Source organism: Rhinatrema bivittatum, chromosome 10, assembly GCF_901001135.1.
Source record: "Rhinatrema bivittatum chromosome 10, aRhiBiv1.1, whole genome shotgun sequence".
Taxonomy (NCBI): domain Eukaryota; kingdom Metazoa; phylum Chordata; class Amphibia; order Gymnophiona; family Rhinatrematidae; genus Rhinatrema; species Rhinatrema bivittatum.
In genome coordinates, this window is record NC_042624.1 from 128,102,092 (window position 1) to 128,125,729 (window position 23,638).

General features: G+C 42.7%; 1 protein-coding gene across 1 annotated transcript in view; it reads right to left on the bottom strand.

The window, feature by feature from the left end:
- Window positions 1-23,605, bottom strand: part of LOC115099820 (ATP-dependent DNA helicase PIF1-like) — a gene marked incomplete at its 5' end in the record, with an annotated part of 57,545 nt that extends 33,940 nt beyond the window's left edge. Inside the window, 10 exon segments of the mRNA XM_029617668.1 lie at window positions 2,794-2,881; window positions 6,079-6,185; window positions 11,142-11,180; window positions 11,183-11,283; window positions 14,844-14,881; window positions 14,883-14,951; window positions 16,771-16,885; window positions 22,721-22,874; window positions 23,483-23,527; window positions 23,530-23,605. Coding sequence (XP_029473528.1) covers window positions 2,794-2,881; window positions 6,079-6,185; window positions 11,142-11,180; window positions 11,183-11,283; window positions 14,844-14,881; window positions 14,883-14,951; window positions 16,771-16,885; window positions 22,721-22,874; window positions 23,483-23,527; window positions 23,530-23,605 — 832 coding nt within the window.
- Between the last annotated feature and the right edge of the window lie 33 nt (window positions 23,606-23,638).

Sequence of the window (23,638 nt, forward strand, 5' to 3'; positions counted from 1 at the left end):
ACTACCACTTGCAGTCTGAACATAATTTTGGAATGAGTCAGCTTTTTTAATCTTTTTTTTAAATTCCCTTTTAATTTTTCTTTTCAATTTATGATAAAAAGTTTCTGTAAAGGCCAAAATCACATTGGGTGAGTTTTTTCCATATTATATTTAAACATTAATCAATGCTATTACTTTGTACCTCACTTTGAGCATAAAATGATAAATTGATAAATATAAGAAAATGCCATACTGGGTCAGACCAAGGGTCCATCAAGCCCAGCATCCTGTTTCCAACAGTGGCCAATCCAGGCCATAAGAACCTGGCAAGTACCCAAAAACTAAGTCTATTCCATGTAACCATTGCTAATGGCAGTGGCTATTCTCTAAGTGAACTTAATAGCAGGTAATGGACTTCTCCTCCAAGAACTTATCCAATCCTTTTTTAAAACACAGCTATACTAACTGCAGGAAACCACATTCTCTGGCAACAAATTCCAGAGTTTAATTTTGCGTTGAGTAAAAAGAACTTTCTCCGATTAGTTTTAAATGTGCCCCATGCTAACTTCATGGAGTGCCCCCTAGTCTTTCTACTATCCGAAAGAGTAAATAACCGATTCACATCTAGACCTCTCATGATTTTAAACACCTCTATCATATCCCCCCTCAGTCGTCTCTTCTCCAAGCTGAAAAGTCCTAACCTCTTTAGTCTTTCCTCATAGGGGAGCTGTTCCATCCCCTTTATCATTTTGGTTGCCCTTCTCTGTACCTTCTCCATCGCAATTATATCTTTTTTGAGATGCGGCGACCAGAATTGTACACAGTATTCAAGGTGCGGTCTCACCATGGAGCGATACAGAGGCATTATGACAATTTCCGTTTTATTCACCATTCCCTTCTAATAATTCCCAACATTCTGTTTGCTTTTTTGACTGCCGCAGCACACTGCACCGACGATTTCAATGTGTTATCCACTATGACACCTAGATCTCTTTCTTGGGTTGTAGCACCTAATATGGAACCCAACATTGTGTAACTATAGCATGGGTTATTTTTCCCTATATGCATCACCTTGCACTTATCCACATTAAATTTCATCTGCCATTTGGATGCCCAATATTCCAGTCTCACAAGGTCTTCCTGCAATTTATCACAATCTGCTTGTGATTTAACTACTCTGAACAATTTTGTGTCATCTGCAAATTTGATTATCTCACTCGTCGCATTTCTTTCCAGATCATTTATAAATATATTGAACAGTAAGGGTCCCAATACAGATCCCTGAGGCACTCCACTGTCCACTCCCTTCCACTGAGAAAATTGCCCATTTAATCCTACTCTCTGTTTTCTGTCTTTTAGCCAGTTTGCAATCCACGAAAGGACATTGGCACCTATCCCATGACTTTTTACTTTTCCTAGAAGCCTCTCATGAGGAACTTTGTACAAACGCCTTCTGAAAATCCAAGTATACTATATCTACCGGTTCACCTTTATCCACATGTTTATTAACTCCTTCAAAAAAGTGAAGCAGATTTGTGAGGCAAGACTTGCCCTGGGTAAAGCCATGCTGACTTTGTTCCATTAAACCATGTCTTTCTCTATGTTCTGTGATTTTGATGTTTAGAACATTTTCCACTATTTTTCCTGGCACTGAAAGTCAGGCTAATCAGTCTGTAGTTTCCCGGATCGCCCCTGGAGCCCTTTTTAAATATTGGGGTTACATTAGCTATCCTCCAGTCTTCAGGTACAATGGATGATTTTAATGACAGGTTACAAATTTTTACTAATAGGTCTGAAAATTTCATTTTTTAGTTCTTTCAGAACTCTGGGGTGTATACCATCCGGTCCAGGTGATTTACTACTCTTCAGTTGGTCAATCAGGCCTACCACATCTTCTAGGTTGACCGTGATTTGATTCAGTCCATCTGAATCATTACCCATGAAAACCTTCTCCATTACGGGTACCTCCCCAACATCCTCTTCAGTAAACACCGAAGCAAAGAAATCATTTAATCTTTCCGCGATGGCCTTATCTTCTCTAAGTGCCCCTTTAACCCCTCGATCATCTAACGGTCCAACTGACTCCCTCACAGGCTTTCTGCTTCGGATATATTTAAAAAAGTTTTTACTGTGAGTTTTTGCCTCCTCAGCCAACTTCATTTCAAATTCTCTCTTAGCCTGTCTTATCAATGTCTTACATTTAACTTGTCAATGTTTATGCTTTATCCTATCCTAGCAGGAAACTCTGGTCCTTCATGCAGCACCAACCTAGATAGCACATTCTGTACAGAGACTATCTTTATACCCAAAAAACCAACACAAATTACCTGTAAATGAACTCCATAAATAATTGTATGGTTTAAAAAAAAATAAGGTTAAAAACTGAAATGACATAAGAAGGTAGAATAGTAGCTGATGGCCATCTGCTCCCTCTAGAGGGAGCACCTCTATGGAACTTTGAACAAGTGACAGCTAATTATGTGTTATAATATATATCAACAGATAAAGACCATTTGGCCCTTCAAGTCTGTCCAATTGACCCCAACACTGCGCTACTTCCACCAACCTCTACACTGAGAATATGTCAACTGTAAAACCCTGCTGCTCACGCAAAGCAACCTGCCATCTTTTCCCTATTATATCTGAAAATATAACTCCTTTTCTTTGGAGCTTGAGTCAGGTGTACTGTTACATAGTGTAGGTAAGCTTTGACTCCCCATTTAGTCCTGTCCTGCTCTGGGTATGTGAGTAAATGTTTTCCATACCCAACCAAAACCCTGACATTCCTTGACCAAAAAAAACCTGGGTACTTGCCTTTGCCTTCAGGTTGAAATCCAACCACAACCCCTCGAGCTCCATTGACAAGGCCACGAGATACATCAAGATTCTTAGTGAGCATCACCTGAAACCAGAAGCGGATACAGGATAAAAACCAGATCACATAGAAAGTACATTTATTCTACTTCCTAAATCATTTCTCCTGTTCTCCCCCATCCCCATCTGTCAGTAGCGTCTCCTATATTTAGATTTGAAACAGTGATATGTCTGTGCTTTATAATACATGTGGTAACTATCACCGTACACAAATGGACGCATCTTAAATCCCCTGTGCATCTAAAAAAACGGAGGTTATGCGTATGGCCGTCCTTGCGCAGGCCGCGCACATTTTCAAAGGGGCCTCACGTAACCCCCGTTATGCACCGAAGTGCTGGGCTGGAGGCAACCAGTACAGTGGCCATTTGCTGTTGTGCTGGGGAAGTGCGGGCGCGCGCAAGTTACTACTGCTGTGGAAGAGGAGCAAAGGGTATAAACAACACTTTGGGGGTTAGATAGGATAGGGGTGGGGAGGAAAGGGGAAGGGAGGTGGGTTGGAAAGTTCACTCCCAGTCCGCTCCTTAATTGGAGCGGATTGGGAGGGAGATGTGAGAGGCCCGATCTCGTCGCCACACATACATTTTGAAAATTAGGCCTCCAGGCATGCACCACCAGCGCATGCATGTTATAAAATCGGCGCGTCTATGTGTAAGCGCCGGGAAGCACACACATCTTTAAAAACCTACCCCAAAGCGATGCTAAACATTTACACTGGCTTCCCATATCTTATCGCATTACGTGCAAAATTCTTAGTATTATACACAATCTTTATACAATACAAATTCATTATGGCTCTGCTCTCTTCTCAGAATTTATAAACCAACAAGACAATTAAGACCAATGGATAAATGCATGCTAGATATACCGTCTATAAAACTTGCACATTTAGAATTTACAAGAAAATGTGCTTTTTTCTGTCGCCGGACCAACTCTCTGGAATTCTATCCCAGAAGAAATCTGTTTATTGGCAAATGTAAAAGAATTTCAAAAGGCTTTAAAAACAGATCTCTTTGCCGCTGCATTCAATATCACCTAACAATCCTGTTTACTGAACCTATCGTCATGAATCACAAAAATTCCGCTATTTGATTTTTTTGTTAATTTGTTAAAATTACTTTTTAATAGTTTTGAAAGTATTTGTCTATTTGATTTATTTTATTTGTTTTAATTTTTGTATTTTTATGTATGTTTTACATTTGTAAAACATACATAAACTCCATATTGTAGAATTCCAAAGTTAAAACCAACTTGTTCTTTCCAGACATGTTTCTTGGCCAAGGACTCTTAGGATTGAGTCCAAGAGGTTATAAGGGAGATGGAACTCTTTTCTAGTTTCCATATTTTCACATGCTGAGCCTGAAAAGGGCGGTTTCATTTCTGCTCTCCACTTCCTATATTTAAGTGCACTCAGCAGTCTTCGACTGAAGCCAGGTATCTAGCATGAGAGATTGCAACTCTGAGTAATTTGTGCCAGTCTCTCTCCTGCTGGGATGCTCACTTATCCCTGCAATCCCCATAATAACCTTCAGTCATTTAATTATTACAGCAGACTCGCTTGCTGCAATTAATCCTGTTAGTAATGACACTGAATAATTAATTCAGAAGGATATCTAGCTGCATCCTGTTAGTAAGGACACTGAATTATTAATACAGAAGGATATCTAGCTGCATCCTGTTAGTAAGGAGACTGAATTATTAATACAGAAGGATATCTAGCTGCATCCTGTTAGTAAGGACACTGAATTATTAATTCAGAAGGATATCTAGCTGCATCCTGTTAGTAAGGACACTGAATTATTAATTCAGAAGGATATCTAGCTGCATCCTGTTAGTAAGGACACTGAATTATTAATTCAGAAGGATATCTAGCTGCATCCTGTTAGTAAGGACGCTGAATTATTAATACAGAAGGATATCTAGCTGCATCCTGTTAGACAGTAAGGACGCTGAATTATTAATACAGAAGGATATCTAGCTGCATCCTGTTAGTAAGGACGCTGAATTATTAATACAGAAGGATATCTAGCTGCATCCTGTTAGTAAGGACACTGAATTATTAATACAGAAGGATATCTAGCTGCATCCTGTTAGTAAGGACACTGAATTATTAATACAGAAGGATATCTAGCTGCATCCTGTTAGTAAGGACACTGAATTATTAATAAAGAAGGATATCTAGCTGCATCCTGTTAGTAAGGACACTGAATTATTAATTCAGAAGGATATCTAGCTGCATCCTGTTAGTAAGGACACTGAATTATTAATACAGAAGGATATCTAGCTGCATCCTGTTAGTAAGGACACTGAATTATTAATACAGAAGGATATCTAGCTGCATCCTGTTAGTAAGGACACTGAATTATTAATACAGAAGGATATCTAGCTGCATCCTGTTAGTAATGACACTGAATTATTAATACAGAAGGATATCTAGCTGCATCCTGTTAGTAAGGACACTGAATTATTAATTCAGAAGGATATCTAGCTGCATCCTGTTAGTAAGGACACTGAATTATTAATACAGAAGGATATCTAGCTGCATCCTGTAGTTAAGGACACTGAATTATTAATACAGAAGGATATCTAGCTGCATCCTGTTAGTAAGGACACTGAATTATTAATTCAGAAGGATATCTAGCTGCATCCTGTTAGTAATGACACTGAATTATTAATTCAGAAGGATATCTAGCTGCATCCTGTTAGTAAGGACACTGAATTATTAATACAGAAGGATATCTAGCTGCATTCCTGTTAGTAATGACACTGAATTATTAATTCAGAAGGATATCTAGCTGCATCCTGTTAGTAAGGACACTGAATTATTAATACAGAAGGATATCTAGCTGCATCCTGTTAGACAGTAAGGAAATGCTTACTGTGGTCTTTAGGATTTATATTATTGGTCCAACTAGTGATAAACGTATTGCATAGGGGGTAGAATTTTTAGGGAAGGGTGGGGGAGAAGGCGGAGACACTGAGATTACCAATTTATGTTCTTTGATGTATTGAATGTGCTTTACAGCTGATAGAGATGTTTTCTTTCCAAGTTGTATATCCTGATGTATTGCTCTGATCTTAATCTCTGTGGTAAAATCCAATAAAATTATTGCCAACCCCCCTTCCCCCCCCCCCAAAAAAAAAAAAAACCCAGGACTTTAATATAGAGGTCAATCTTACAGAGGCCTAAATCCAAGCAAGAACGTTTGTTCTTTGTGCTGCACTTACCTGGGCTCCTTTCTTCAACTGGATGAATTGAGCAACTGGACTGTGTGCATCAATAGTTTTCACTAGCACAGGGTCACTATCTAAGGCTTCAAATGTGTGTATTTCTCCTGGTGGACAAAAAAAAGATAAGAGTACAGAGATTATGGAGACAAATTACCTACGGTCTTGCAAATCCTGCAGGTATTCTTTACCCACAATAATTTAACTATTGTCTCCTCAAAAGTATCTGCACACATTTCCATCTGTTTCTGTGTGGCATGTTTTTAAGGAAATAAAGTACAGAGACAGTAACTTATAAAACCCGGCGTGCAGGTGCGCGTATTCATCAGCCCCACACCCAGGGACATGACGATTTTCTAAATACATGCACCTATGTCGCTTCTTTTTTTAAATCATTTTTATTAGATCAAAGATAACACGTACAACAATGTCAATGAAACATCATAACTGCAAATAGATTGGCGTAACATCAGAAATAGCAACTAAGTACAAATATTTTGCTTCAATTTATGTCTGAAAGGTTTCCCCACCTGGCAACTAAAAGCTTTACATAAGGTTGTAAGGGATACAAGTAATAATAAAATAATAAAATAGAAAGAATGATAAAGAAGAGCACATAGGAAATTCAGAGGGAATTCGAGGGAACGTGTGAGATAATCATGATGAATAGTTTAAGAAGAGGCCAGAAGTACATATAATTAGTCCACAGGATATAAACACTGAAGCTTGTCATCATATCCACCAAGCTAGAAAAGAGTGATGATAGAGGTTTCTGGGGTTCCACTCAAACTTGGTCCTCCAACCAATGAATAGATGGTCTCCAGACCCTACGAAAAGATGCCAAATGGTTATGGGGGTACTGCGCTAAGACGGCCAAGTTGGTAAGTTGGTAAGAGCTATGCAGTCGGTGCTGTACTTTGGCAAGACTAGGTATCTGATTAGATTTCCAGTGTGCTGCAAGTTCAATTCTCGCTGCAATAACTACCTGTTGTGCAAAGCGCCGAGCCTCTTTATGTATCATATCTATGGGTAGGTTCAAATAAAACATGCCAGGGTTTTGCTTGCAGGGACAGTTGGAGAACAGAGGAAACCCAAGCGAGCATGTTTGGCCAATAGTAGTTTAACTTCTTCCACTGCCAGCAGATATAATACGTGCCAACACTCCCACAAACTCCTCCAACAGCTCTCTGTAGCAGGGGTATAATGCCATCTATATAACATCTTATAACAATTTTCCTGCAGACCTACTGATATGGAGCATTTGTGAGCTGCCGTAAAGATGTCATCCCAATCAGTGTTATCCAGGATGTGCTCAAAGTCAGCAAACCATGTGGTTTGTTGATTGGAGATGCCCACAGGCCTTCTATTTAATAAGGCATATATTTTTGGATATTAGTCCCCACAAGACGTGAGCATTCATACAAACATTTTCAAATAGAGAACCGGATAAGCGTAATATGCCAGCTCTAGTCGCCCTTCCCACAAAATGATATAATTTAGCATACAGCAAAAAGTCCACTTCTGTCAGATGGTAACAGATGCAGAGCTCCTCCTGTACCTTGTATCTGTTCAAGACGGGTAATGCCAGCAGCTACCCAAATCTGGGAAGCCCTTGTCTGCAGGGACTCGGGAGAACTGCATTAGTAAACAAATGTGTTAGTAGTGTGTGTTGTTCTACTCCAATTAAGAAGGATTTCCATTGGTTCCACACTAACGGGCGGATTTTAAAAGCCTTGTTTGCGTAAATCCACCTGGATTTACGCGAGCAGGGCCTTGCGCACCGGCGCGCCTATTTTCCATAGGCCGCCGGCGCGCGCAGGTCCCGGGGTTTTCGGAAGGGGGCGTGTCGGGGCGGGACCGAACGACGTGGCGTTTTGGGGGCGGGCCCGGGGGCGTGGTTTCGGCCCGGGGCATTCCGAGGGTGTGGCCGTGCCCTCCGGAACCGCCCCCCGGGTCGGGTCTCGGCACGCCAGCAGCCCGCTGGCGTGCGTGGATTTATGTCTCCCTCCGGGAGGCTTAAATCCATGGATAAAGGTAGGGGGGGGTTTAGATAGGGCCGGGGGGGTGGGTTAGGTAGAGGAAGGGAGGGGAAGGTGAGGGGAGGGCGAAAGAGCTTTCCCTCCGAGGCCACTCCGATTTCGGAGCGACCTCGGAGGGAATGGAGGCAGGCTGCGCGGCTTGGCGCGCGCCGGCCTGCCCAAAATCGGCAGCCTTGCGCGCACCGATCCAGGATTTTAGAGGATACGCGCGGCTATGCGCGTATCTTATAAAATCCAGCGTACTTTTGTTTGCGCCTGCTGCGCAAACAAAAGTACGCGATCGCGCAGTTTTTAAAAATCTACCCCTCTAAGAGTTGTGTCCAGAGCACAAGGTAGGTAAGAAATCGTACTCCATGTGGCCTTATGTTGCCAGGGTAACGCAGACAATGGCACATCCCCTAGCATCGCTTGTTCCAGTAAAACCCATTGTGGGACAGGTGTGTTTCTAAGGAGAACTTCCAATGCTCGTAGCTGGGCTGCACAGTAGTACCAAGTTACATTCGGCACATTCAATCCACCTCTGCTCTTTGGGAGATATAATATTGCCCTAGATACCCTTGGTGGCTGTTTGCGCCAGATGAAGCCACAAATTAGTTGTTGCCACAGGAAAGAAGGGATGAGGATGGGAATGGTGGTGAAAAAATATAATAACTGGATAAAACATTCATTTTAAAGATGACTATATGACCCAACCAAGAAAGCGTGATCTAGACCATCGCTCCATGTCCCCACGAATGGACTGAATAAGAGGGGTATAATTCAGTGTAAACAGCTGGTTTGCGTGAGACCCAATACGTACACCCAAATACTTTAAAGCTGTCTTCGCCCATTTGAAAGGATACTGGTTCTTAAGGATTGGTACCGCGGTCTTGGGGAAGGTAAGATTTAGTATTTCCGATTTATTATAGTTCACTTTGAGACCTGAGGCTGTGCTAAAGTTAGCTAATTCCTTCATGGTGCCTGGAAGGGAAGAGGAAGGGTCTGTGAGTAGGAGCACAATATCGTCTGCGAAGAGTGATATTTTGAAATGTTGGAGACCCTTCTTGATTCCCAGGATCATATTATCTCCCCTTGTTCATGTTATGAAAGGTTCAAAAAATAAGGTGAACAGTAATGGTGACAACGGTCAACCCTGTCTCGTGCCCTGCCCAAATGGAAATAGGTCCCCATAGCCACCATTAGCCTTCACTCTAGCCATGGGGTGGTCATAAAGCTTCATAATCCAATTTGTAAAGTAGGTGTCAAATCCCATTCGTATTAGCGCCTTGAATAAAAAAGGCCAATGAACTAAATCAAATGCCTTTTCGGCATCTAGGGCTTCTAGGGATGAAAGTACTGCAGGAGTGTTAGTGTGGTGGACCAGGTCAACAATGTCAACTATTCTGCGAACATTGTCAGCTGCCAGGCGCCCTGAAATAAATCCTACTTGATCAGAGTGGACTAAACTAGGAAGGTGAACCGGTAGATGTAGTATACTTGGATTTTCAGAAGGCTTTTGACAAGGTTCCTCATGAGAGGCTTCTAGGAAAAGTAAAAAGTCATGGGATAGGTGGCGATGTCCTTTCGTGGATTGCAAACTGGCTAAAAGACAGGAAACAGAGAGTAGGATTAAATGGACAATTTTCTCAGTGGAAGGGAGTGGACAGTGGAGTGCCTCAGGGATCTGTATTGGGACCCTTACTTTTCAATATATTTATAAATGGTCTGGAAAGAAATACGACGAGTGAGATAATCAAATTTGCAGATGATACAAAATTGGTTAGAGTAGTTAAATTACAAGCAGACGGCCATGTGGCTCAGAAGAGAGCACTCCTTTGGACCCCGGCAGGTCTGTGCCGGCCGCACGAAGGAGTCAGCAGTCGGGAGGCGGACGAGGCGAAAGGGGTACCTGCTCTCCACCAAATAATTTTGTGCTAATCCACAATGATACCAAGATCTTTTTATTAGGTGACAACTCCTTTGGGATACATAATGCCACCTTAGGCGCAGTATTGTGCATGCACATTTTTCTCTAGGACATACAGCACTGTCTCAGCACAGTACTGCCCACATATACATAAGATAGAAAGGCTGTGATCGCAGAAGCTATGAGCTCTTCCTGCAGCCAGCACTCCTGCACCTCTCCCTACAGTTCCTCCTGCTAAGAAAGACCGGAATGCCACCAAAGCCATCAGTCCTGCACCATTACCTACCTAAGAGGATCCCAACTGGTAGGGTGTAGGGGACACTATTTGCAAGCTGCAGAGAGTAGACAGGGGTGAGTTACAGCTGCTGTTGCTGAAAGCAAGACTGACCTCTTTCGTCTTACCGTACTCTAGCATTTTCCACTGGCAGGAGAAATCAGGGGGCAGAGCTTTTGTCCTGCTGCATCTTCCTCTGTTGGCTCCTGATAACCATGAACTGTGCAAGGCAGGAAGGTGTCCATTTGACTATAGGGGCCCCTTGCAGTTCTAAGTTTAGAATTAGGCTGGCAGAAGAGGTAGCATTAGTTAAGCATAGTGCTTGCTCAATTCCTCTTGCAAGCTGGAGGCAATCTGATGGGGAAAGAAAAGGTGGTGATGTCAAGGGGGTGATGGGAGAAGGGAAAATAGTAATATCAAGGAGAGGCGGGGGGAGAGGGGAGAGAAGGTGCGATGGTGTCCAATGCAAAATAAACCCACTGTTGGGTGGGCTGCCCAACATTAAAAAAGGTTGGGAATTTCTACCTACAGTCACATCTGGTGGGATAGGCCTGGGTCTGCAGAAGCCATGAGCATCCCCAAAGCCAACACTCTTGCACTATTCCCTTCAGTACCTCCTCCTGGGAGTGGCCTTGGGCTGCAGGAGCTGAAATTATCCCACATCCAGCACTCCTGTAGCATTTGTTACAGCACCTCCTGTTGGGGAGGCTAGGAACTTAAGGTGTGCTGGCAAGTATATCCACAGACAGCATCTTGCACTATTCACTATAGCAACTCCTACCACTAAAGTGATTTGCTGCTTGATACACAATGAGAAAAAAGAATCTCTCTTTTGCGTATTTACCAGGTAGCTGCTGGTAAATCTCTCTCACATTGGTTAGTTCACATCATCCTTGTGGGTACAGAGCCTAGTTGCCAAGATGCCGTCCTGTTCAATCTTATTGGTGGCTGTCTTCATCAGCTGGTGGGCCACTTCCTCTGGGCACCTTTGGACAAATGATAGTCAAAGTTTGCCTCAGTACAGTTACACACTGAAACATAATACAATCAGATTTGAGAAGTCACTATATAACCATGCAACGAAGACAGATGTCTGAAATATTCCTTTCAAATTGTTCAGAGTAGTTAAATCACAAGCAGATTGTGATAAATTGCAGGAAGACCTTGTGAGACTGGAAGATTGGGCATCCAAATGGCAGATGAAATTTAATGTGGACAAGTGCAAGGTGATGCATATAGGCAAAAATAAGCCTTGCTGTAGTTACACAATGTTAGGTTCCATATTAGGTTTTTCATTCCTGTAGATGCATCCTGGGGGAGCACCTTCAAACTAGTGTCTTTGTACTTGTCAGTAATTAAGAGTTGATTGTTTACAGGGGCGTAGGGTGACTGCTGAAGTTTATTTATTTTATTTATTTAAAACTTTTCTATACCGACATTCAAATAAATATCACATTGGTTTACATAGAACTGGGGAAACCATTGACTAAAGAAATGCAAACTTACATAAAACGTAAGGGAACTGAACTAGGGGAGAAGGCTAGGATAGCAGAGTCAAGTACTCGGAAAGCAATGGTAACAAAAATTTACAATTGTATAAGAATTATAACAATATATGACTATTATTTTTAGTATGTATATTATGTATATTGGAGCAGTAGCTGGTTGGTGGTGCACCAGAAAATTTGCTGCTGCTATGTGCCCTAGAATAGATTCCACCCTCCTACGTTTCACTGTGAGCACGACTTTCTTTGATGTAAAAAGTCTTTCAAATTTATGCTCCCAGCAACCCAATCCTTAGAGGGAACATTAGCTAATCCCTTAAAATAACCACCTAATCTACTAACAGTAGTTACAATAAAATGTGAAGGGAAAGTATTTCTGCAAAAACATTTCAAAACAGCTGTCTGTATGCAAGTGAAATTAATAAAGAGCAAATTTCTATTTAAAATAGAAATGAGGAAGAGATAACCATAATGCCGTAAAAGGCAGTGACAAGTACCGTCATTTTCACAGCAAGAATTAAAGTTACACAAGAAACTGTACCTTAAAATACAGGCAGACCCTCATCTAAAACAGAATAGAAATGTGCCAACAAAAACTGATTTGGAAACCACAAGCCCAACTGTGTTATGCAGTGCAAAAATGGAAAAACAGAAACATCATTCGTTTCAAAAAATCAAGCAATAAAATTGGAGATATAAAACATCATTTTAAAATCATGCTAATAAAAAGATTAAATGTCAAAACAGCTGACAAATATCCAATTTAAAAAAAAAACTTGCACACATTTGTTCTAATATTTTCCAAACACCAATAAAATATTTCAAAACCTCTGATGAATAAAATATGCAATAACTAAATGTTCTAATATAAAAAAATAAACATTTAAACACAACAGAAACATAAAATTACACTCAATAATTAAAACTAATAAGTATTTTAAAAGTTTCCCAATTTCTATACCTGGGATCTTTTGATTTCTGATCAATTGGAGATTATCGCGCATTAGGGGATGTAGGACTGCACGAACTATCTTCTCTCTCTCCCTCACTCAACCACACATGCTAAAACATTCATTCTTTCAGACACTCCCTCAATCATATACATGCCAATGCTTTCACACACACACACACACACACACACACACACACACACACTGTGTGCATATGTGCCTGTGAGAGCCTGTTTGTGACACTCAAACTCTCAGGCACGCACTCAAACACACACACAGGCTCTCCCAGATACACAACAGATACACATAGTCTCTAAACACAGACATACACACAGCCTCTCACACATTCAGGCTCTTTACACACACACACCCACCCACCACATGATCTCACAGGCACACACGATCTCACACAAATATATTTACACAGGCTCCCACATATACAGGGTTTTGCACAGACATATACACACTCCCACAGGCACACAAGATCTCACACAGATACGCACACAGGCTCTCACACGTGCAGGCTACCTTACAGACATATACATTCACCCACCGGCTCGCACACAAACACACATATATGTAGGCTCTCACAGACATCTATACATACCCACAAGCTCTCATACCGACATAAACATACAAGTATACACAGCCTGGCTGTGGCAGGATGGGGTTAGCCATGGTCCCCAGGCCTCCTCATTGCTTCAGGCCGTAGCAGGATCGGACCGCCACAGCCCTGTCGGTCTCTTCTTCACTTCAGGCCATGGCAGGTTGGGGTCTGCCATGGCCCAGTCAGGTATGTGCGCCAACAGGAAAACTTGTGGAAAAGCGCACATGCGCAGCTTAGAGGAAACATTAGTGGTGCTGGTGGTTAGCAGCACAGTTGTGGGGGGAGAGCCAGGGAAGAAGCTATGGCTTCTCAAGTTGGTGGTGAATGGCACAGCCCATTTTAAAGTTGGTGGTGCCCATGCACCACTGTGGACAATTGACACTATACCCATAGTTATTTAATAATAGGTTAACTTTAAACCTAAAATTAACTGAAGCTATTATAATTAGCCATAAATTGAAATCAGAAATGCTAAATTAATTTGATTTTAAATGATCATAAGATTTTGATTCTATCTTGTGTAAGGAATTTGGGGATCCTAATGGACAAGAAACTATCAATGAAGGTTAACATTAAGTTAATTAAGACTGGGTTTATTAATTATTTAAGTTAATTAAGACTGGGTTTATTTAATTATACATCTTGTGGAGATTAAAACCACTGTTAGAGGCAGAATACTTTTGTACAATTCTGCAGGTCTTAATCTTTTCTGGCATAAATTATTGTAATTCTTTATTAATGGGCCTCCCAGCTTGTTCATTAAAATCACTATAGTTATTATAAAATACAACTGCCAATATATTAACTGGAACTCCCATAAGGATCACATCTCACCAGTGCTGTACTCACCTAAAACTACTTACCTAACCTGTTTAGGATCCAATTATCAGATTTTGATGTTGATCCATCAATTAATGAAGTGTTTCTCTAACCTGCATCTCTATCAATACTACACATTTATCAACTTCCTTGAGCATTGAGCTCCATGAATAAAGGTTTGTTGGATGTTCCTTCGTCTTCAAAATGTCACAATTAGCATAAACAAGAGATAGAACATTGTCAGTTGTGAGGCCTATATATGGAATATTTAACCACCAACAGGTGAGTCTGATGAATGATGTCAAGATGGTGCCGACATAAGAGGGAGCGAGATTTGAGCTCCTGAGATCTGACCCTCGGGGCTGTGAAACATCAGATCACTGCCCTTGACTTGACCAGCAAAGCTTAGGAGCTTACAAGGAACGAGAAGAAAGGAATGGTTGAAGAGGAACTAGGACAGCGGGGACAGTTTGCTTGAGGTGAATTTTGAGGCCTGCTCCTGTGGCAGCTGCCCTGAGCTGCTTAAATCGGGAGCAGGAGGGCCAGTTACAGCAAAGGGAAATCATTAAACAAGCAGATATATAAGCTCCTCTCTTTCAGGTCAGACACAGAAAGTTAAAGCTGCTTAGCAAGCTCTGCTAGTTCCCTGTCAGACAGACACTCACATGCCTAAGCGAATGGCTTGCAGGAGAGAGATGAAGGTTTTCTTCCGTTTGCCTCCTCACTTCGGTCAGTTCCATATTCAGCTGGATACATTTCTTCCAGCTCTTTGCCTATTCAAATACAGGAAAAGCACGTCTCCAGAAATGAATAATTCAAATAAATAACGGCTGCACAAACAGAGAGGACAGCATTTTCAAAGGAGTGTGTGATGCAGTTCTAAAGAGGGAAGAGCCAGAGGCCCCAGGTGACAAGTCAGGAGGAGGGCTCCTTTTCTTGCACACTGTGTACAAGAGATGGAAAGAGTAATACAGTAATGACAGCAAAAGATCCACTGCTCCACCCAGCCCTCCCAGCTAGTCCTGTCCCACGCGGCTCAGGATATAGCCCAGCTGTGATCACCTGAAACCTGTCAAACCTTAAGTTCGTTTTTGTCAGTTCCACCATCAGGGGTAGCTGTGCATGCAAATCCCTTTACCTACATTCTGAGAGGAAAGGCGGTGTATAAGATTGCTATAGCTGGGTCTATACACCCCTAACAAAGGCTGTGTGTTTAGGGTCATATCCACACCAGGGTTAGGGTTAGGGGTAACTACCACCCAGAAAAAAGATCTAGGCATCATAGTGGATAATACTTTAAAATCATCGGCTGAGTGTGCTGCAGCAGTCAAAAAAGCAAAGAGAATGTTAGCAATTATTAGGAAGGGAATGGTTAATAAAATGGAAAATGTCATAATGCCTCTGTAGCGCCCCATGGTGAGACCGCACCTTGAATACTGTGTACAATTGTGGTCGCTGCATCTCAAAAAAGATATAATTGCGATGGAGAAGCTACAGAGAAGGGCTGCCAAAATGATAAAGGGGATGGAACAGCTCCCCTATGAGGAAAGACTAAAGAGGTTAGGACTGTTCAGCTTGGAGAAGAGACGGCTGAGGGGGGATATGATAGAGGTGTTTAAAATCATGAGAGGTCTAGAACGGGTAATTGTAAATTGGTTATTTAATCTTTCGGATAATAGGACTAGGAGGCACATTTAAAACCATGTTAGCATGGGGCACATTTAAAACTAATCGGAGAAAGTTCTTTTTCGCTCAACGCACAATTAAACTCTGGAATTTGTTGCCAGAGGATGTGGTTAGTGCAGTTAGTGTAGCTGGTTTTAAAAAAAGGTTTGGAGAAGTTCTTGGAGAAGTCCATTACCTGCTGTTAATCAAGTTAACTTAGAAAATAGCCCTGCTATTATTAGCATAAGTAGCATGTGATAGTCTTAGTTTTTGGGTACTCTGCAGGTACTTATATAAGCCTGGATTGGTCTCTGTTGGAAACAGGATGCTGGGCTTGATGGACCCTTGGTCTGACCTAGTATGGCATGTTCTTATATAACAAATACTGGAAGCTACTCTCCACAAATGACCATACACGTAACATACAACAAGATCTTGCTGGCTAAAACGTGTTCTATGAATGTAAATGCTTACTCCCAGGCGCAAGGTCTGCCCACAAAAGAGGCATAAACCAGAAGTGTCCATGCAAATAAGTTCGAAAGTGCATTTACTTCAAAAGGTGTGTGACCTTGCACTGCCAACTTGACAATCTTTTGCCTAAACTCAGTTGAAGAAATCTAGATGATGCTCCTAGCTGCCTTAGAAAGATGAGGAAACACTGATCTTTCTTTTTAAGTTTGAAAATTTATAGCTTACTCTCCTTGTCCCAGTCATAATACTGAATCCAAAGTATCTGAAGAAGAGTGCTGAGGGAGTAGCAAAACAGCAGCATCATATTCATAAGGTCAGAGGGCACTGTGCTTGGACAGAAGGAGATGTCATGAAGCCTGTAAGGCTGGGCAGAGGATATGAGACCCGTAACTGTCCCTAGCAGAAGAGAAAGGAGCCAGGCTTCCCTTCAGGGGTAGCCAAACAAAGGTTTCTAACCTGAAAGCAGAACTTTGTTTTTTCACTTGTCTTCATAACTGGGGGAAGCTGTAAGAAATCTCCAGAGATTATGAGGTGGATACCTCCAAATGGATCCTCTCTCCTCCGGACAGCTCTGCAAATACAATAAAAACCAAGATGATACAGATGCTGGTGGCACCTTACAGACTAACATTGATTGAGAAATGGTCACCAAGTTTACTTTCTGTCACAGGGGTATATTACTTGTTCATTCTCAAAAACCAACCTTCCCAGATCACATTGGGAACAACATAGTAATGCCGGCAGAGGAGGGCAAATTTGGCCTACCCAATTGCCCCGTCTATACTACTCTAGCTCTGCTTATCACCCTTCATTGCCCTTACCACCGTTCTCCAAGCCTGATCGCCTGCAAGTAGTTATTCCTTCCTTTTTCAAATTATCTTGGATGAGTACCCAGGAGCTGTGGTTATGGTTGGAGGGGGCAAATCAATGAACCTCTGCTGCCACCCACTTCCCCCCTCTTCCTTTCTTCTCCCATCTAGAGGCACACATCTGACAATAATAATTTAAAAAATACATTTGAAGGCACAGACAGCCCCCACTCCACACCCAAAAATAGAGACTTTGGCAGGGCACTCTCCCCTGGAGATCCAATCTGTGGGTTACAGAGTGCAGCAGAAATCCTCAGTTACTCCTGCCCCGTTGCTGCTATTCTTCAAAATGGTGATGGCCATACAACAAAACGGCACCTTCTTTAGCTTGGCAAGTGCCATTTTGAAAAGTAATAGCATAAGAACATAAGAGAATGCCATGCTGGGTCAGACCAAGGGTCCATCAAGCCCAGCATCCTGTTTCCAACAGTGGCCAATCTAGGCCATAAGAATCTGGCAATTACCCAAACACTAAGAAGATCCCATGCTACTGATGCAATTAATAGCAGTGGCTATTCCCTCCGCGCCCCCCCCCCCCCCACCTTCTCCTCCCTTCCTCTACCTAACCCGCCCCCTCTCTACCTAAATCCCGTTTACCTTTATCTTATAAGACTCCTGGCCGCTGTGCCTGGAGGCTCCTGCCCTCGGCCCTGCCCTCACCCCTGGACCGCCCCTGGAATTCCCCGCCCCTTTTTTCAAGCCCTGGGACATACGCTCATCCCGTGGCTTGCGCGTTTCGCCGGGCCTATGCAAAATAGGCTCGGTGCGCGTAGGAGCGAGGTTAACATGGTTACGCGCGCAACCCTTTTAAAATCCGTCCCAGAGAATCCACAACCTACTATTTAACACAAGAGCCCTATTCACATATGTCTCAGATCTAACCAAAACTACCCTAGCACCCATAGCTGACGAGGACGCCAAAGCAAAATGTGAAGACTTAGCACAATTCTTTCATGATAAAATATCTAAACTCATGACACGCTTTTAAAAAGCCCCCTCTCACCCTAAACCCTTCCAAAAAATCCACCTGTCATGCTAAATGTGTTTGAGACCACTGCATCCAATGAAATAGTACTCCAAAAAAATTGAAACCTTCATTTACACCCATCAGACTCAATTCCTACCAAATCCCTCCTATCCATTCCGAACATCATATCCCAGCCAATAGCCAACATCATCAACCTTTCAATTTCTCTTGTAACTGTTCCCAATGCACTAAAACAAGCTATAGTCAAACCTATCCTAAAGAAACCGAACCTTGACCCTTAAGATCTTACCAACTATCGCCCAATCTCTAACCTACCCTTCCATTCAAATATTCTCTAAAAAGTAGTCAATCAACTAACCGACTATCTAGATAAACATAACATCCTCCTTCCCATCTCAATTTGGCTTCCAAAAGTACTTCAGTACAGAAACCCTCCTGGTAACTGAAAGATTTAATCCCAAAGGTCAAGACAAAGGCCAGTCATACATCCTGGCATTACTTTACACATCATCCGCCTTTGATACCATTAGCCACAACATCCTACTCGACAGACTCTCTGAAATCGGCATCCCAGGTACCCCGCTACGCTGGTTCGAATCCTACCTTAACAACAGACAATACAGAGTTAAGATAGTTAACACTGAATGTAAAGCAATTGACCTATCCCAAGGTGTCCCACAAGGCTCTTCCTTATCCTCTACTCTCTTCAACATCTATTACCACTGTAACCTCCTCTCTGAAATCAGTCTTCCTCACTTTATTTACGCTGACGACGTACAAATCCTCATCCCTATAACCGAGACTTTATCTAAATCCTTTAAAACCTGGGAACCTCCCTCATTGCAATCAACAAACTCCTCTCCAGCCTCAACCTTGCACTCAATACAGCTAAAACAGAAATCATGATCATTTCACCCCAACACAACACCCTCCCCTACAATCTCCACTTCGAAACACATCCGAGACCTAGGTGTCATCATCGATAATCAACTTCATTTAAAGAAATTTATCAGCTTCATATTGAAAGATTGCTATTTCAAGCTGCACACCGTAAAAAAAAACCAAAAACTTAGAACCTCCTACACTTCAATGACTTCTGCACCATTTTCTCTAAAATAGACTACTGCAATACCCTCCCTTCTAGGCCTTCCTAAAAATACGGTATCATTTCTCCAAATGCTACTGAATGCTGCTGCCCAAACATATCACCCCTATTCTCAAAGAACCTCATAGGCTCCCAATCTCATCACGAATTCACTATAAGACCCTCTCCATAATACACCAAACCTTACACAATCAAAATATGTACTGGCTTAATGAGTCATTACGTTTCCACACCCCCAATAGACCCACCAGATCCCAATATCTGGCAACCCTACATACTCCCTCTCCAAAACTCACTCTTCACACCGCCACAAAAGAACAAGCTGTTTCCATTGCAGGGTCTACTAGCTGGAACACCAAGCCTACTGACCTACGCCTAGAGCACTGCCCTAAAAAGTTCAAGCAAAAAGAAAACCTGGCTATGCAAACAAGACTACGAGATGCTACTCGCTCTTTCACCTGTCACTCCATTCAGTAGCCACCCCAGCAATATCGCCACCTCACTTCTACCTTGCCTAACACTTTTTAGCACCTGCTACTTCCCATAGCCATGTAAATAGTTGACTCCCTCTTATGATGTTATATTTTACCTAAACCTATATAACCTTACTTTATTATTCATTTTCACCAATTAAATAGCTGATTATCTCATGTGATACCTAAACTATATTAATCTTCTCAATGTAAACAGCTGATTGTTCCAATTTAATCATGTAATACCCAAACCCTTTACTACTTTATTTATATATTATTTATTTATGTTATTTATGCAACCGCTGTTATGTTATTATGTTTTGAAGAGAGTTTTTTGTAAAGCTCATACGCTGCTTTTATGTAAATGTAAACTGATGTGATGTACCCAAGGAATGTCTGTCTAGAAAAAACTTTAAATAAATATATCATAAATAAATTGTTGCACGTGAGCAGCTGTGGGGGTGGTGTGGGATGCTGCCCTCCCCTACCTCCATGAGCAACCACTAATTCTGCTGCCAGCTCACTCTCTCTTCATTTACATAAATACATAAATAAATAATGTTGCACGTGAGCGGCTGTGGGGGTGGTGTGGGATGCCGCCCTCCCCTACCTCCATGAGCAACCACTAAATCTGCTGCCAGCTCACTCTCTCTTCATTTACATAAATACATAAATAAATAATTGTTGCACGTGAGTGGCTGTGGGGGTGGTGTCGGGTGCTGCCCTCCCCACCTCCATGAGCAACTACTAATTCTGCCAGCCACCAGCACCCAAGCTCACTCTCTCTTCATTTACATAAAACACATAAATAAATAATGTAGCACGTGAGCGGCTGTGGGGGTGGTGTGGGATGCTGCCCTCCCCTACCTCCATGAGCAACCACTAATTCTGCTGCCAGCTCACTCTCTCCTCATTTACATAAATACATAAATAAATAAATGTAGCACATGAGCGGCTGTGGGGGTGGTGTGGGATGCTGCCCTCCCCTACCTCCATGAGCAACCACTAATTCTGCTGCCAGCTCACTCTCTCTTCATTTACATAATATAAATAATGAATGTAGCACGTGAGCGGCTGTGGGGGTGGTGTGGGATGCTGCCCTCCCCTACCTCCATGAGCAACCACTAAATCTGCTGCCAGCTCACTCTCTCTTCATTTACATAAATTAAATAATAATTGTTGCACGTGAGTGGCTGTGGGGGTGGTGTCGGTGCTGCCCTCCCCCACCTCCATGAGCAACTACTAATTCTGCTGCCAGCACCACCAGACCCAAGCTCACTCTCTCTTCATTTACATAAAACACATAAATAAATAATTGTTGCACGTGAGCGGCTGTGGGGGTGGTGTGGGTGCTGCCCTCCCCTACCTCCATGAGCAACCACTAATTCTGCTGCCAGCTCACTCTCTCCTCATTTACATAAACATAAATAAATAAATGTAGCACATGAGCGGCTGTGGGGGTGGTGTGGGATGCTGCCCTCCCCTACCTCCATGAGCAACCACTAATTCTGCTGCCAGCTCACTCTCTCTTCATTTACATAAATACATAAATAAATGAATGTAGCACGTGAGCGGCTGTGGGGGTGGTGTGGGATGCTGCCCTCCCCTACCTCCATGAGCAACCACTAAATCTGCTGCCAGCTCACTCTCTCTTCATTTACATAAATACATAAATAAATAATTGTTGCACGTGAGTGGCTGTGGGGGTGGTGTCGGGTGCTGCCCTCCCCCACCTCCATGAGCAACTACTAATTCTGCTGCCAGCACCACCAGGACCCAAGCTCACTCTCTCTTCATTCTCTTCTCAGCTTCCATCTCTTTTCTCATCTTTCAGTTCTCACCTCCTTACCCCTACTCTTTCATTTCTTTATCTCTCAATTTGTTCACTTCCTTTCCCATATCAGCTATCTTTTCCCATTTCTTATTCTTGCCTCTCAATCATCCCCCACTCTCCCCACCTCTAAATCTTCCACCTTAGTCTACTCTTACTCCCTCTCCCCCATATTCTTACGTTCTCCCCTTGCTGGCCCCTCTTTCTTCCCATTTTTATGCTCCCCCACTTCCCGCTTTTCTCCTCGATCAGTGCCGGTCCCACAGCACAGTCCTACTTTTGCTTTCCCACCCATTCTTTCGCTTTCTAAACACACACACACTTTTGTTCCTGCTGCAGTGTTCAAGCAGCGAGTATCTGTCCTTTCCCATATCTGGAGCTGGCACTCATCCCTTCCCTTCCTGTGACTCTGGCTTCATTCCACTTCTCCCATCCCCAATGCGTTTCCATTGACCTAACCCCATCGAGTCTGTTTCCAGAGCCCACATCAGGAAGGCCACAGCAGAGGGGTCTTGCTAAACACAAATAAAAACTTACGCTCTTACGCTTTCACATGCAATGCTGACTCCTCTTTCGATTTTGGGGGGGTGTTTGAGGCTAAAATGTGCTCCTTAGGTATGTAATAGCTGTTTCCTCCCCTCCTCCTTCCATGGCAGAAGCGCACCAGTGCATCTTTAAGGAAGAATGACAGGAGGGCAGGAGGGACAAGGGATTGCTCCTGCCCCATCACTGCTAAGGCCTTTGAGTATCAATGTCAGGATCTTAAATTGTATCCTCCTGTTCAGTGGTCCCAAGCCCTGTCCTAGGGAGCCCACCAGTCAGTCGGGTTTCAGGATATCCACAATGAATATGCACGAGAGAAAATTTGCATGTTATGGAGGCAGGACAGGGTTGGGGACCACTACTCCAGTGGACAGGAAGCAAGTGGAGTGACTGTAAGATGGCTGGTGGGCGGGGTGTTATGCTCATGATGAGAAGTTCAGTTGAGTATTCTTGCCTCTGAGTTCTGAACAATTTACAAAGCTCTCAACACTGAAATCAATAGACTAGCACAGGCAGAATTACAATAGTTCAGCTTTGTGAGCAGGATGTGGACCGAGAGCCCAGTAAGGCACAAAATTTCACTTTGTTATTACTCACCTGGCAACTGCTTCTAGTTTATCAAAAAACTCCCCCTCCACCATGGAAATTTCATCAATGATAAGATGTTGACAGCTGAGCCAATGCTGGCGCACTCCAGGTCTGTTTGCCAACCCAATGCACTGATCCAATGGTGCTTTTCCAGAACCAATGCCTTAGAAGCACAGCAATATAAAAACCAAAAGAATAGTACATCACAGCCATTATTACATTCCCCAGTAAGGCCCTGAAAACTAGATTAGCGCAATTAGAAATTTAAGCCTGAATATACCCCAATCATGACCAACAGCAATGGCTTGCAGCACTGCTGTCCACCTCATCTATTCCATGGCCATAGACCTATTCAGCCCAACCGACTTAAACCTATGCTTGTCTAACTGTCGCACATATTAACATCCACCTGCAATGCCTTCTCAGCAAAATAAGCCATCCAAGAACTTAACCTGAAGGCACAAAACTATACAAGCCGTTGTAGTAAAACAGCATGTGATCTTCAATAGCACATTATTCATCTAAGGAACAGCTTAAGTTCAGCTCCCAATTCATCATTTTACTATAAACTGTCTTCAGCAGGTTAGCCCATGTCTGCCCTCTTCCACCAAGTCTGCCAGACTATTCACCCTTAAATAATACTGCTCCCTGAAGATACCCACAAACTCAACCACATCCCTCATCTAGCCCTCCCATTTCCATTTTACCCCACCCCAATATCAACCTCATTTTTTCCCAACATGCCAGGTCCAGCAGTATTTTATCCCTCACCTGCAAAAGAATGAAGTGTGGTTCCCCCAACGTGGCAAGCAGCCCACCGGTACTAGCAGTGGCATAGGTACTCTCAGGGGGCAGAGACCCTACAATCTTCTTCAGCAGATAGGATTTCCCAGTACCTTAAGAATATAGATTACAGCTTTTAATAGC